A 15,059-nucleotide genomic window follows, 5' to 3' on the forward strand; every position below is an offset into this window, starting at 1 on the left:
TGAAGACTCAGATCACATGCACACGCCTCCCGCACCGACACCATAACACCTCTCCCTGGGAGATCTCTCAGAGGGGCGCAGCAAAAAGTAGGTATGTTGGTCTTTAAACAATAGGGATTCTGTATTACACATACCACACAGAAAAAGGACTTCTCATGTAACTTTTTGATTTAGAATGTTGGGAGAATGGCTGCACCTTTTTGGGGTTGTTTCTAGGAACATGACAGGTCAGCATTTTTTAAGCGCTGACCATATTCTGCTCACTTACTTTTTGGAAAAAAAATAAAAAATCTAACAGTGCCCAGAAACTGCCCCACTTTGTTGTTTGGACAGACTGAGCAGCCCACAAACTGCACCACTTACTGGCTACACAGAAGGCCCAGTAACACACCACACGGCCCGTGAAACGTATAGAGTGGTCGCAGGCATCCCACTGTTCACTGGTGTCTGTTCCTGCTAGCAACAATGTGCCCTTCCTTTTACACTGGGTTAGGGATCTACTCTGCCCTCCAGTCTGACGCCACCCGGCACTGTGACAAAGGGGTAGATGTACTAAGCTCTGAAAAGTGATCACTGGAGAGTGATAAACCACCAGCCACTCAGCTTCCAACTGCAATGTTACAGGCTGTTTAAAAAATGACAGTTGGGAGCTGATTGGCTGGTGGTTTATCACTCTCCAGTGATCACTTTTCAGAGCTTAGTACATATGGCCCAACAAGTCTTAAAAATAAGTCTTGCGTGTTTTCCCAGTGCCCATTTCTTGGCCACATCAATGTGCCAGATGGCGGGGGACACCCGAGAAATTAAGTGTAGGGAGAACGCTGATAGATATACATATAAATAATTTTATTTAATCTATCCATCTTCTATGTCTAATAATAAATGTATATACATACATACATACACACACACTTGCTGCACTAGTAACCCAGAATACACTGTTGGATAGAGATGACTAAAAAGGTTTTGTTACAGTATCTATAACTACAGTGTTACTCACTTATTCAACAAGCTACTGCCGTGGCCATCACCCAGGAAGGAATATACAGTACCTGCCCAAATGGCCTGCTGCCTGTCACTTGTGTCTCAGTCACGGCCAGAGCCAGGGGGAGAGGGAGAGAGGGAGAGAGGGAGAGAGGGAGAGAGGGAGAGAGGGAGAGAGGGAGAGAGGGAGAGAGGGAGAGAGGGAGAGAGGGAGAGAGGGAGAGAGGGAGAGAGGGAGAGAGGGAGAGAGGGAGAGAGGGAGAGAGGGAGAGAGGGAGAGATATGACATCATCTTGTGGGACCTGTAGCTCCGCATCGGTGAGATACAGCGGGCACCAACTATGATGGCATAGCCGCACAACGCAACAGTAGCAGTCCAGACTGGACATCAGACTGGCCTGGAGAGCCTTCCCCCTGTATGCAGCCAAGGCGGTAGGGTCATTTCTGGAGCTCCCGAGGCAAACATCCAGAATGCACCCCCCCCCACAAAAAAAAAAAAAAACAAGATTGGTCTCACGATAAGGGGCATGGTCTCAAACCAATAATGTTAACATAACTATTGGATTAGGGACAGCAAGACCTGTTCAGATTTCCAAGGTACACCATCAGTCGTCCACTCCACAGGAAAAAAAAAAAACATTGCTCCTCAATAGAAGAAATAACATCGCTCCCCCTACAGAGATAAATAACATTGCTACCCCACAGAGATAAGCATTGCTCCCCCACAGAGATAAATAACATTGCTCCCCCACAGAAAAAAGGCATGTGCCCCACCCAGCCAAGCCCCCTTATGTGTCCCCAGCCAGTCAGCCCACCCCCCCTTCTGTGTCCCCAGCCAGCCAGCCTCCACTTCTGTGTCCCCAGCCAGCCAGCCTCCACTTCTGTGTCCCCAGCCAGCCAGCCTCCACTTCTGTGTCCCCAGCCAGCCAGCCTCCACTTCTGTGTCCCCAGCCAGCCAGCCTCCACTTCTGTGTCCCCAGCCAGCCAGCCTCCACTTCTGTGTCCCCAGCCAGCCAGCCTCCACTTCTGTGTCCCCAGCCAGCTAACTGGAATAATGGGAGGACAAAGGCAAAAGACCAAACGCCTCTTTGCAGAAGCGTTTCCACCCACCTCGGTCTTTCTCAAGGCCAGGAAGCCAGTTTCAACCACAAATCACAACAGGGATTGAAAGACCTACATATCCTGGTGTGAAAAGTTTACGGCCTCTTTTTGAATGGCCTGATTACTTTTATTCTTGCATAAAGGTCTAGATGGGGATTTAAGACTTTAGGGGCAATGTATCAATCCTTTTAAAGAGTGGAGAAGTTGCCCATAGCAATCAATCAGCTTTTACCGATTATTTTCTAGAATATACTTGTTAATTGTTAGCTAGAAGTGGATTGGTTGCTTTCGGAAAATTCTACACTTTTTAAAAAATGTTATACATTTTTCCTTAGAGAAGGCTGAAACCTGGACCCTTGAGATAAGTTTTCTTTCAGGGAAAACTGTTTCTTGTCTTGTGTACAGACTTTCTTACAGGGAGTGATGCATGTGCAGCCTCTATACATTCTCCCAGTTGTTGCTTGGCATATCACCCCTGGTGCTGACAGCCTTACAGCAACATCCCTTCAAAACTCTGAAATTAGTAGAAGATTCTCGATTAGAAGAATACTTTTCTTTTGGCAGATTCCTCAGCTAGTAGATGGCTCAGTCCTGTAGCTCTCGCTCAACTTTGATGAAAACAGGGCTGTTCTTCAGACTAAAGGTCAGTTTTACTAAATGTTTGATCATTGGGGCCCCACAGCCTAAGCTCATTACAGTAGTCCCTGTACCCTGCCTGAGGGCAGCCCTACTACTGACTGCTTCTAATAGTAATAGGCAGAAATGAAATAGGAGCAGACAAACTGAGTGGGGGAGTTATTCTGCTATGAGGAAACACTAATGGGAGAGGAGATAGCAAGAACTGTGAGAAGGGGAGAAAATGCAGCCTGAGGGCAAGGCAGAGAGGCATTAGGTACAGGTGGCAGATGAGGGGCAGTTGGTGAAACAGAATGATCAGGGAGTATGAAGTTACCATTTTCATGGAGCAATGTTGGAAATGGGGCAGATTGTGACTGGAGGGTGCAGATTTCTTGGGAGGGCAGAGAACTGCTGAGTGACATGAGTTATGTCTGGAGTTAGCAGGAGTTAACTTGGGAGAGTTAGAGCCACACGACTGTTAGCTGCCTGCATCTTTGTAAGACTGGTGTACATGTGTTTGGATGGGGCGTTTGCAGGTGGCATATGTCCATGACATTCTTTGTGTACATGGGCATTTGCTTAAGTATTATGATATATTTGTATTTATGGGATATACAGACATCTTTTACGAGTCTGAAAGTTATTATGTAACTAAAGTAGTTCTAACTCTATAGGATTATAAATCAATGCATTCACAGCACTACAACAAGCATGCACTGTCTCACCTCTATGAGAATTCCCAGCACAGCCAGACCGTCTGCAGCCTCCATCGCTACGTGGACATTTGCATACTTAGAGTTATAATGCACAATATGCAGCTGGAAAAAAAATTATATGTTAGTGTACACTTGATCTCTGTCTAGGTAAATGTTTGCTTAATATTATTTGATGGTAAAGTCATAAAAATGATGTTATGATAACTTAGAAGATTTGGGAGGTATGTTGCAGCGAAGTAATTAATATGCCAACTATAAACATGACCTTACCTTAACTTGGATTTTTTTTTAAACCGCATTAAAAAAAAAAAAAAAAAACAACACACACACACACAACGACCCTGCAGTCAACATTTACCTCAGATTCTTTCATAACCACTATACAATAATAACCCAAATGGAGCTGGTCTTATCGGCTCTGAGTTTCTCCAGGTAGCAAGTATGGAGACTCATTGGTGCTAAGGGTGCCAGTTGTGCAAGTGTATTATACCAGGCATGGTAGAGCTTAAACATTGGACCTCAATCAGACCTGCTCGCAAGCGGGTCGATGGTGGGGCACTGCGCACGCACCGCGTGCGCAAGCACCGGAGCTAGAGAGAAATTCTCTCACTCCGGGGCTCGCTACAGAAGGGGTGGCTGTCGGTGTTGCTCGACAGCTCGCCCAGTTTTGTAGGAGTGGTGGGGGGGTGGCCAGCCAAATGGAGGCATTCCTGAAGGAATGCCTGCTGTTTGTAGGCGGCCCTACTGACATCACTAGTAATGTCAGTAGGGAGCTTTTCTGCCTTGTTAGAGCCGGAAGCTGCCTGGGGCTTGCGGTAGACGAGACCCGACTCCAAGGGTCTCGTTGTAAGCCCCGATGTTCATGATGGTCTCGACCATCACCTAATTACTCGCTAAAGCTGTGGGTGGTAACCCATAGCTTAGCGAGCGGCCAGAAGGCCGCCTTTCAAAAGAAAAGCATCCGCCCTCATTCAGACTGAACGCCTCTGAATGAGGTCCATAGTCTGATGTTTTCAGCATCCCCTTACCTTGGTAGTGTGTGATCAGGGGAATAAAATAAGTGTAATGTGATCAATTTGAAAAAGAATTGAGCCGATTCATGTGCAAGACAACTTGTATCACAACTACTTTTTATCAGCATAATAGATCTTTTAAGAGTTATTATGAATAACAAACATTACTCTTCTTAAAGATCATGGCTTAATCTAATAAGCCAGTGGTTCACAAACTATGTGCCGTGGCACCCTGGGGTGCCTCGGGCACTTGCAGAGGTGCCTTAGGTTGCTGGTATAGCACCAAATCAAATTATTTAAGATCAATGTAATGTAAATAAATGGACAAACAGAGGCGCAAACCTGTCCCCCATCACATAACGTACCCTAAGGATGACAGGTAAGCACAATTTACTTCACTTAACTACATTTTTTTCTGAAATTCTCAATAACAGAACTTTAAGGTGCCGTGATTCAAAAATGTTTGGGAGTCACTGCAATAAACCATTTATACATGGGCGTAACTACCATAAGTGCAAAGGGTGCAGCAGCTATGGGGCCCAGAGCTGAGGAGAGCCCATCTTCCTTGTCAAAGCTACATGTGTTCTATACATTTTTCACCATTGGGTGGTACATACGGGCTATGCTATGGGGCCTTCAAATACCCAGTTACACCCCTGCATCTGTACCTACTGAATACCAAGGATCTACAGATAAGGGCTAACCCTCTGATCCATCAGTGGCTGTCCTGTGCTGAATTCCATGTCTCAAGCCAACACTTTTGTCTAATACCCAATTGTGGTCTATTTTGCATGTTTAAGCAACTTCACCCATAAAATACACATTACATGAAGTAGACTGTCAGTTCCACAATTGGTTGATCCTCTGCTATATCAGAATACCCAGATGTCACAGATCAGGTTCCAAGATCCTTCAATCTCTAACTGCTGTCTGTAACTTTGTCAAGATCAGCACTCGCTTGAGCCTGTGTGACATAGGTTAATAAAACTACAACCACCTGGTCTGTGTACAGAAATGATCAGTCTCCCCAGTATGTCTCACACTCACTATTAATTTCCCAAAAATTACCACCACGGAAAGGATGTCAGGAGCAACGCACTTCAAGCAGGAAAGTTTCTAATCTCCCTACACCATTACAATAAAGTCCAAGGTATCATTATCCAAATATTAACCTGTAGAGCAGATATGTAGCATGGGTAAGCTGAATCCACGGTATGCAGTCGGGAAACCAGCTGCCTTAATACCGACAGCCAGCTAGACGCCTGTCATTTACCCGACGCCGGGAGACCGGCACCCGGCATCCGATCGAAGGGATGCCGGGCGCCACGAGCGGACAGCCGTGGGGGGAGGGTTAGGTTTAGGGCACCCCGGGGGGGACTTAGGGTTAGGCACCCCCCCGGGAGGGTTAGGTTTAGGCTAGGGGAAGGGGGTGTTAGGGTTAGGCACCCCCCGGAAGGGTTAGGTTTAGGCAGCGGGGAAGGGGGGGGGGATTAGGGTTAGGTAGTTGGGGGGGAGGTTAGAGTTAGGCACCCCTAAGGAGGGTTAGGGGGTTAGGTTAGTTTATACTTACCTTAGGGACGATCGGGATTTCCAGCGCTGTCAGGCTTCCGCTGCCGAGCTGCCGCTGTCGGGAATCAAACTGCCGGCCATGCGGCTGCCGGGATTCCATACCGATTCCGAATCCACAGGCAAAAGGAATCACATATGCCAATCTTATTAAATTAATTTTAATATGAGAAAGATACTCAACGCATATAGAAAACTATTAAGAAGAATGACATACAAAGATAGTCTTATGCAAATAATTTTCTCTAAACAAAAAGGAAATAATAGAATAATCTCACCTACATTAATCTGTTTGCATTGAGATGCAAGAAGATGGAGCAAGTCCCAATATCAGATTGGCTCCCAAAAATTGTACAAAAGTTTCAGAGTTCTACATGGTATTTTTATGCCTTCCTGGGCTGTCACGCAGCTCCCTTTCTGTTGGCTCACTGGCTTGGGTAGATGTTAATTAGGTTTTATGACCCTTTGTCCAGAGCATGCTTAAACCAATTGTCTGAAGTGAGGAAAAGTTAAAACACATATCTCCGCAGGGGTACCTCAGAGAAGGAAAATATGGGATTCCAATAATATACCAATAAATAGACATGAGACATCCATATATTATATGGAGGTCTTCAAAAGTTATATTAATTTCCTATTTTATTTCTTCTTCCAAAATGAAATTTTGTCATGGCTGGAGGGGTCTTTGATATAGAATCAGGGTCTGTGCCATTTCACAGATCTACAAGGAATTTGGGGAGTAGATTAGCATGTCTTATGAACACTGACATTCGTAACAAGAGTCACCATACAAACCTTTAGGACTTTCCCACAAACCATTATCTGTTCCCTGATCTGAGCAGCTCCCTACATCTGCCTGATCCCCCGTCTCCAAGTAGGTCAGGAGAGAGAAACAAAAAATGTGAAAAGTGATCAAGTAAATACACATATTTACTTGTGGCATTCCCATGTGATATTATATTTCCCTGACACCAAGATTCTCATCTGACTGACTAGTTCCCGCTCTCTGACCTTGGCTTATTAAACTCTATTCTGGTTAACCCTTTTGCTCGCCTGCCTGGGTCCCTCCAATGCATGTATATTCCTTACGTGTAGGTCTCACTCTACTCCATTACTGTTGGTCCTTGCAAGGTCTACAATAATATGGCCCTGCCCATTACCAAAACTAATGCACACTCTACAATGCCCCAATGAATAGCACAGAGTGTTTTTTTGTGCAAATTCAGAAAACCAACAAACTCATGTTTTGAGTACTTACATGTGGATAAATGTAGGGCATTTACTTGCTAAATCTATAAATACACTGCAATTAAATGTATCCTCAAAGCACAAAAAGAAATGATTAAGGCCTATTTGGAGTTTACATTACCTCAGCTGCAAACCTCTTGCCCCCAATGCAATGTTCTGACCCTGTGGGGCTGGCCAGGTTACCCCAGTGAAAGTGAAGTTGTGAAGCAATATAGCGGAAAGGAGGGATCTCCATGTACATACTTGGAAGTAGATTCACAGACACTAGAATAAAAAAAAATAAAAAGCACACATGTAGATAAGTATATTCCTGTCCTCTGACTACTGACCATAGATGAGGTGGGCAGAGTTCTTCATTTCTGTACCTGTATGGCCATTGTTGGTTATAGTGAAGGAATCTGTGCTGGAAGCATTGTATCCATACAGTCGGATGGGCTCCAGGGTGGACTCATACTGCAGTATGCTACGATGAAAATCAAGTGGTGACTGGTATACACCGCCACAGAAGCTATATTTTATTGGCCAGCTGCTCTCGCCCTCATTACCTAGGAGAGAAGATACAGAAGTTGAATTGCTGAGTTTATGGATAATGCAGTGTTAATATGTTAAATGCCATTTAACAATAACATAGGAATGTCTGTAATCTCCCAATAATAAATCAGAATGGATAGCATATTCCCCCTCCCAAAAAATAAACTTCTTTATTTAGCCCAGTAATACTCCAGCATTCTCAAACCAACACAAAGTAATCATTTACACTTGTATCAAACAAAACAAATTATAATATTTTAACTGGACACTTATACAATCTTCTACAGACCTAACATAGATACAATGTAGAGGACTCTTTCCTGGTTAGTAATTGAAAGGAGTATTTGTCATTGCCAGATACCAGTGAAGGAGTAAGCTCTTTGTATCCTCAATGACAAAGCCTCAGTGTCCTATTCCAAAGATCAGTGTCAGTAACAGCCGAGTTTAACAAGGAATTCTTCTTTGTAACTGTAACTGCAGATGTGTAATAAATGGTTGTCTCTGCTTTATCATTACATAAAACCTGGTGCCAGATAAAGATCTAGTATCCCTTAGAAAACACCAAACAATAAGTTACACTTCATGGCAAATATAAAACTGACATGAGTAGGTCTTGTTCACAAATGATTTATAGCAAGTTTTGTAATTTGGGAACAGGTAAGAAACAACGTCATCAGGCTCATGTCCTGGAGGAAAATTCAGAGGGGTAGTGTCCTAAAATAATTGTTGGGGACTTTGAACATTAAACTTTTCTACAAATGTGTAAGTGCCATTGCCAATAGGTCATTGAAACAGGGTCGTAATCTGGATCTCTAGAATAAAGATATATATTTCTAGAATATCTATTATAATTATAGAATGTCTAAGAATCCATTGTCCCATTTCCATACAACACACTGTTCCATGCAAACAGGTATCATCCTAAAATATCACAAATGTCCTGATTATCACCATACACCTCTGCACAGCTATTCCCACACAGGTATGGGTGCGATATGTATTACCGCCAGCCCTAAACCTAACCCCCCCCACGGCTGTCCGCTACGGCGCCTGGCATCACCTCGATCGGGTTGCCAGGCTCCAGTCATCGGTAAAATAACAGGCGTCTAGATTTAGACGCCTGTCATTCAACCCTCGCCGGGATTAAGTAGTCTGGAGGCCGGCAGTCGGCATTTAGACCGTCGGCTACCAGACTACATCCCACAGGTATTTGGGTTTTATTGGAACTTGCTTGCTGTATCATTACATTATAGCAAAAAGGTCTCCATTGAAAATATAAATGTCAGACAAAGGTACAGTCTAAAGTGCCAATAATTGTCCAACAGAGATTCTTGAATTCAGTACCAATAATAAAAATATATCAACATTCTCTCCAATCCTACAATTTATTTTATCTAGTAATCAATCAGGAAAAAGAAAGGGGAGAGGACCACACGTAACAATTATACCCAGTGATTGATTACAGTCCCTCTGACTGGACATTTCTGATTCCCTGCCAGTAACCCTGCTGATCTTCTATGCAGGACTGCACAGCCTGGCCTACAGATGCAAGTAATGAGACTGTCCGGTTCATCTTTCAGCAGGACAAAGACCCTAAGCACACAGCCAAGATAGCAAAGGACAACTCAGTGAATGTAATTGAGTAGCCCAGCCAGAGCCCAGCCAGAGCCCAGCCAGAGCCCAGCCAGAGCCCAGCCAGAGCCCAGCCTTGAATCCAATTGAACATCTCTGGAGAGATCTGAAAATGGCTGTGCACCAATGCTTCCCATCCAACCTGATGGAGCTTGAGAAATCCTGCAAAGAGGAATGGGCGAAACTGCCCAAAGATAGGTGTGCCAAGCTTGTGGCATCATATTCAAAAATACTTGAGGCTGTAATTGCTACCAAAGGCGCATCAATAAAGTATTAAGCAAAGGTTGTGAATACTTATGTACATGTGATTTCTTTTTTTTTTTAATTAAATTTGCAAAAATCTCAAAAACAAAACAAAACTTTACACGTTGTCATTATGGGGTATTGTGTGTAGAAATTTGAGGACAAAAATGAATTTATTCCATTGTGGAATAAGACTGCAATATAACAAAATGTGGAAAAAGTGAAGCGCTGTGAATACTTTCCGGATGCACTGTAGGACAGGCAGTTTGCTCCTGTCTGTTATTTCTTAGATTAGGCAAGAGTTTCCACTCAAATGGACATCTAAGCCACAGCATTCTGGTGGGATATCCTTTTATTTAACATCCAATGCATAGGGGAGATTGATCAAATCTTGGAAAGTAATGAAGTGGAGAGAGATAACCAATCAGCTTCCAACTGTCATTTTACGGGCTATGCTACAAAAATTACATTTAGGAGCTGATTGGTTGGTACATTATCTTTTTGAAGATTTTATAAATTACTCCAATATGTCTTTAAACCATATGCCTATGGTTTTGTTACACTATGTTGACACTAGTGTAAGAAACAGCAATATGTAACAGTTACACATCAATCTAACATTAAACAAATGACCACACACTTCTGTAAACCGGTTAGAAATTAACTTAAAAAAAAAATTATATATATATATATATATATATATACATACACACACACACACACACACACACAAGTAGTTCCCAACCCCTTCTCTATGAAGATTGTTGTAGGTAACAAGGCGGTGGCTCTGTACATGCTGCATATGTGTGTTGTAGCAATTCTAGAGTTTACAAAACAAACCTTGTACTTTTACAGGGGAGAAAAGTCAAATTTCTTGTATATACTGTAACATATGTAAACTTCAGCAACCTTTGCATTTATATATGATCAATACAGCATACAGGTGAAGGTTGCAATGTGCCTTAAATAGGCAACCTCTACTCAAGCAGCTTACTAAAGGAGTCTAGCTGCATCAAGCTCTCTCTTTATTGTAGCCACTGACATACAAATTGAACTGCAGATTAGGGGATATAATTACTGAACAGTGGATTTTCAAAGTCACTGATTCTCGAATGCTTTGACCTCTGAACTTAAAATAATTGCTAAAACCAGGCTTGCTTGCCAATTATTGCTATTGTAGTTTTAAAGCTAAAGGTGCGTACACACGTAACGATTTTTTGAACGATTTAACCAACGACGTCGTTATCGTTAAATAGTTTACATAATCGTTCAATTTTTTTTGGGGGGGGAGAACGCTGAACGATAATCATTCAAGCGCACTCCCATTTGTAGTTCATTGTCCATTCTGACTGTCCAACATAACGAATTTCGTTCAGAAAATCGTTCATGTTGTAGAGAATGAACGATGTCCATTCACTGTTCATCGTTCATGAAAATCGTTGATTAATTTAGTAACCAACGATTTTTGTAAATGATTTTCGTTCACTTTTTCAAGGGAAAATCTAAACGAAAATCGTTAACGAAGATTGTTAGTTAATAAAATCGTTACGTGCTTATGCAGCTTACGTCAAAACTGCTGATAATTGCTGTTTAGTAAATATACCCCTTAGTGTACTTGTTTGAGATTCTATTTCTATCAAATTTTTAAGTTTTGATAAAAAAGGAACCAACTGATAGTGAATGCATCTACTGCACATGCAGCTTGATTTCCCAGTGACTCCAGTAGATTTTAAATCCAACGTCTGGACGATACAAAAGTCAGGAGATACAAACCTCAACCCAGGAACTCCAAAACCGATCCTCCAACTGCAAAGTGTTCCTGTATCTCTAAAGCAGAATCCGTAATCTACAAATTTTTTCTGTCTTCTTACTATATGGCCTCGAGCTCGCCAATAGAAGCCACTATAGAGCTCCACTATAGACACATTCTCTTCTCCACTCCCTCTAGCTGTTGGGGTTCCCAAAGGATCTGCTCTTGCCAGTCTTTATACTACTTCTATCTGTGAAATTTGCTCCTTTGGCAACCATCTCTATGCCTATGAAACACAAATCTACATCTCCACCCCTGACCTCTCTAATGTCTTAACCCAGGGGTGGAGACAGTTAAAAAAATAACTAAAAATAAAATAAATATAACGATGCATTTTTCTCTAATGGGAATGCTACGGTCTACCCTCTTCCTCCTTCCATTTTATCATTTTTTCCTCCCCACCTACAAGCATTATTTTTTACTTCTGTCAGCGAGTTATGACTGCAAATGTGCACCTGCTGGGTGACCTGGAAAACGTGAACTGTTTGGGATCCTGAGGATAGAGTTTGAGAGCCACTGTCTTAAACAATCCCTTTGATGTATATTATGTACAATGACACAGTATGGTAATACTAATATATTTAAAATGTTTACGATAATTTAATGTCTTTCACATATTTTAAGAAAGCTTACTACAGATCATTGCCATTTGGTCCTGCTGCTCTGGATGGAGCCAAGTCAGTGGTGGAACTAGCGGCGGTGCAGCTGGTGGCTTGCTCCGGGGCCCGCTGTGGTGCAGGGGCTCATAGCCGCCGCTGCACCCGGCACTAGTGTTCCCCAGGCCCCACAAGTGTAGTGCAGACTGCAGTGAGAGTGGTCAGCAGTACACAGTAACAAATGCACAGCCACCAGTGGCGGCTGTGTGTTTGTTATAGCAGCCAATGAGAGTCAGACTCTCATTGGCTGCTGCATCCACGGAGGGAGCCGGCTGGAGCTCACTCATGAGCTCCGCCTTCCAGCTCCCCCCGCAGTGGGTGATAGAGACGTCATGACGTCTCTTCCATAGTGCAGAAGAGCGGGCCGGGAGGAGCGGACAGCGGCGGTCACGGTAGGAGCAGGGATTTAGGGAGGGGTGTGTGTGTGTCACAGCATAGGGGGGGGTGCTACTGGGAGCACTGTATTGAGGGGGTGGCCGCTACTAGGGGCACTGTATAGGGGGTGACCTCTACTGGGGGCACTGTATATGGAGCACTGCATAAGGGGACCACTACTGTGGCACTGCATAGGGGGGCCCAAAGCATATTCTTGCACCTGGGCCCACCACTCTAGTTCCACCACTGTGCTACGTGATGATTTGGAACTGGCTAAAGGTTTCATTTGTTTTAAGAATTACATTTTAGAAAGGGTGTATATTCGACCTGTTGGAGTTAACGGATTCACCTTACACAGAACTTCTACCATAGGAATCCATGAACGATCCGGCTTCCCTTGGTATGAAAAAGATGAAAAAGATGGTGATGGACCAGCTGGATGGTGATGGACCACTTCAATGTTTTCATCTTTCTCCAGAATAAATGCGAGCCACCATTTGTCATCGAAAGTAGTTACATACCCTCTATGGGACTATGGCGACAACACTGGTCACTTAATCAGAGTGCAGGGTGCAGTGCAGCTGCTTAGTCATCACGGCTGTTTTGACTGTCCCGGCAGCGGCTACAGGTAGCTGGAGGGTTATTGGGGTCCAGCAGTTACAATGTACTACTGGGAAATAATTCCCATGAGACTCTGCTGAGGGGTGAGGAGGAGCATGTGCTGAGCTCTGATTGCAGGAGCCCATCACATGCTCCTCTGACCTGTGCCTTCTCTTCTCTGCCTGGCCGGGTGACTGAGGCTTCTTTTCTTCACTAATTAAAGCCCACCCAAACCTCACCTGTCCTTGGTCCACTTGTAGTGGTCCAGGGAAATGAAAAAGGCAGGCCTATTCAACATGCATGGTCCAATGGGCGATGACACACTAGAAAATGTTGCCGTATGTCATCCGCCCCAGGAGTGCACATGTGCACGCCAACTTCTGCGCATGCACAGATATAACAAACATTGGAGATGTGTGCAGGGGTGCCGGGAAAAGACTGATGAGGCACTAAGGGTGCCTTGAAGTAAAAAAGTTTTGGAACCACTAGTCTAGTGTGTATAACCCGGCATTACTCTTTATGACCACGTACACACAGGCATTGTTTTAGCAAAAGAGAATAAAAAAAAAAAAAAAAAAAAAAGGTGTACACATTTGTACAAAAATTTCGGTGCTTACGGTAGATCTCCCATGGTATATGTATGTGCATAGGACAAACCTGCTCAGAAACTGTAAAGCTAATGCGGGGTCAATTATAGTCCTAAATAAAGTCAGCCATAGTTCTCTTTAAAAGACTTCCCCCACCAAGGTTACAGTCTCTGTAAATTGCTACAGTCTAATAATACTGTAGGAAACAGTCAATTCAAGGTTCTTTGTGTTTGTGTAGAATACATAAAAATCTTGCCATCATACTGTATGCATGAGCATTTAATACATAACATGTTAGTGACTTATGACTGATGTGTCAAATACTGTATATGTGGGTGTGTCAGTTTATAATGGCAATCTGTTCTCTCAAAGATAAATCGATCTATGCACACACTTCTTTTTATACCAAACACAGAAACAGTATAGGCTACTCTATAGGTAACAGCAAAGCCATGAATTACAGTTTAGGCAGTGCACGTTTATTGCAGTATGTATGCAAATATAAATCTGTATTCTGTATGTCTATGTGCACACACTTGGTGACAAATGGGATGGCTGGGAGCTGTGCAATGTACATACATACAGATACACACGTACATATAGTTTGTCACATATCACACATGAACATGCACTACACTACTACGGGGAGCAAATATTGATCTACAACAGCACATAACACAATGTATCTTCGTATACAAAAAGTATAATATATATATATATATATATATATATATATATATATATACATACACACATACATATACATATATACATACACATACATGCATATACACACTATTAAATGGACATTTGATACACTAAACTTCAGCACTAAGCAAACAATTGTGGAGGTTGCTGCTTACAACTGTGGCAAACTATGATAAACAAAGACTGGAAACTTTTCACCAAGGTTGACAAGAACAAAAGTTACCCATTACCACCTGCCAGAACTAGGGTAACTATTATGGGAACAAATTCAGACACAGCAACTCAGAGGGATATTTATTAAATCAAGTGCAATAACACATAGCAATGAGTCAGTGGATTGCGTTCATGGTCTAATGATTTGGTCACTGGTATATGTAAAGACCATTACTCACTTCTGATTCTGCTGCACAGCACTGCCAACCACTCACTTCTCAAACACTGCATTTCCTAGTTATGCAGGACACAGGGTTTCATTCAGACCCGGTCGCAAGCGGAGCGCTCGCAACCGGGTCGATGTTGATCCACTGGGCATGCGCATGTCGGAGCTGGCTCCGACATGCGCGAGACGCAGCTAGCGACGGGCGCTCCTTCGCTACGGGTCTCGCACCAAAGGGGGCGAGCTGTCGATGTTGAATGACAGCCTGCCCCATTTGGGAGGTGGGCAAGGGGGG

The 15,059-nt window shown here is 43.3% G+C and overlaps 1 protein-coding gene across 1 annotated transcript in view; it reads right to left on the minus strand.

The window, feature by feature from the left end:
* Positions 1–15,059, minus strand: part of CA12 (carbonic anhydrase 12) — a 63,529-nt gene that overhangs the window by 24,769 nt on the left and 23,701 nt on the right. Inside the window, exons 4-6 of the mRNA XM_088444692.1 lie at positions 7,612–7,791; positions 7,368–7,510; positions 3,429–3,521 (exon numbers count right to left, since the gene is read on the minus strand). Of these exons, the coding sequence (XP_088300818.1) occupies positions 3,429–3,521; positions 7,368–7,510; positions 7,612–7,791 (416 nt within the window). The remainder of the gene's footprint in view (positions 1–3,428; positions 3,522–7,367; positions 7,511–7,611; positions 7,792–15,059) is intronic.

The sequence above is a fragment of the Taudactylus pleione genome, unplaced genomic scaffold, assembly GCF_031769625.1.
Source record: "Taudactylus pleione unplaced genomic scaffold, aTauple2 ptg000019l, whole genome shotgun sequence".
NCBI classification, from domain to species: domain Eukaryota; kingdom Metazoa; phylum Chordata; class Amphibia; order Anura; family Myobatrachidae; genus Taudactylus; species Taudactylus pleione.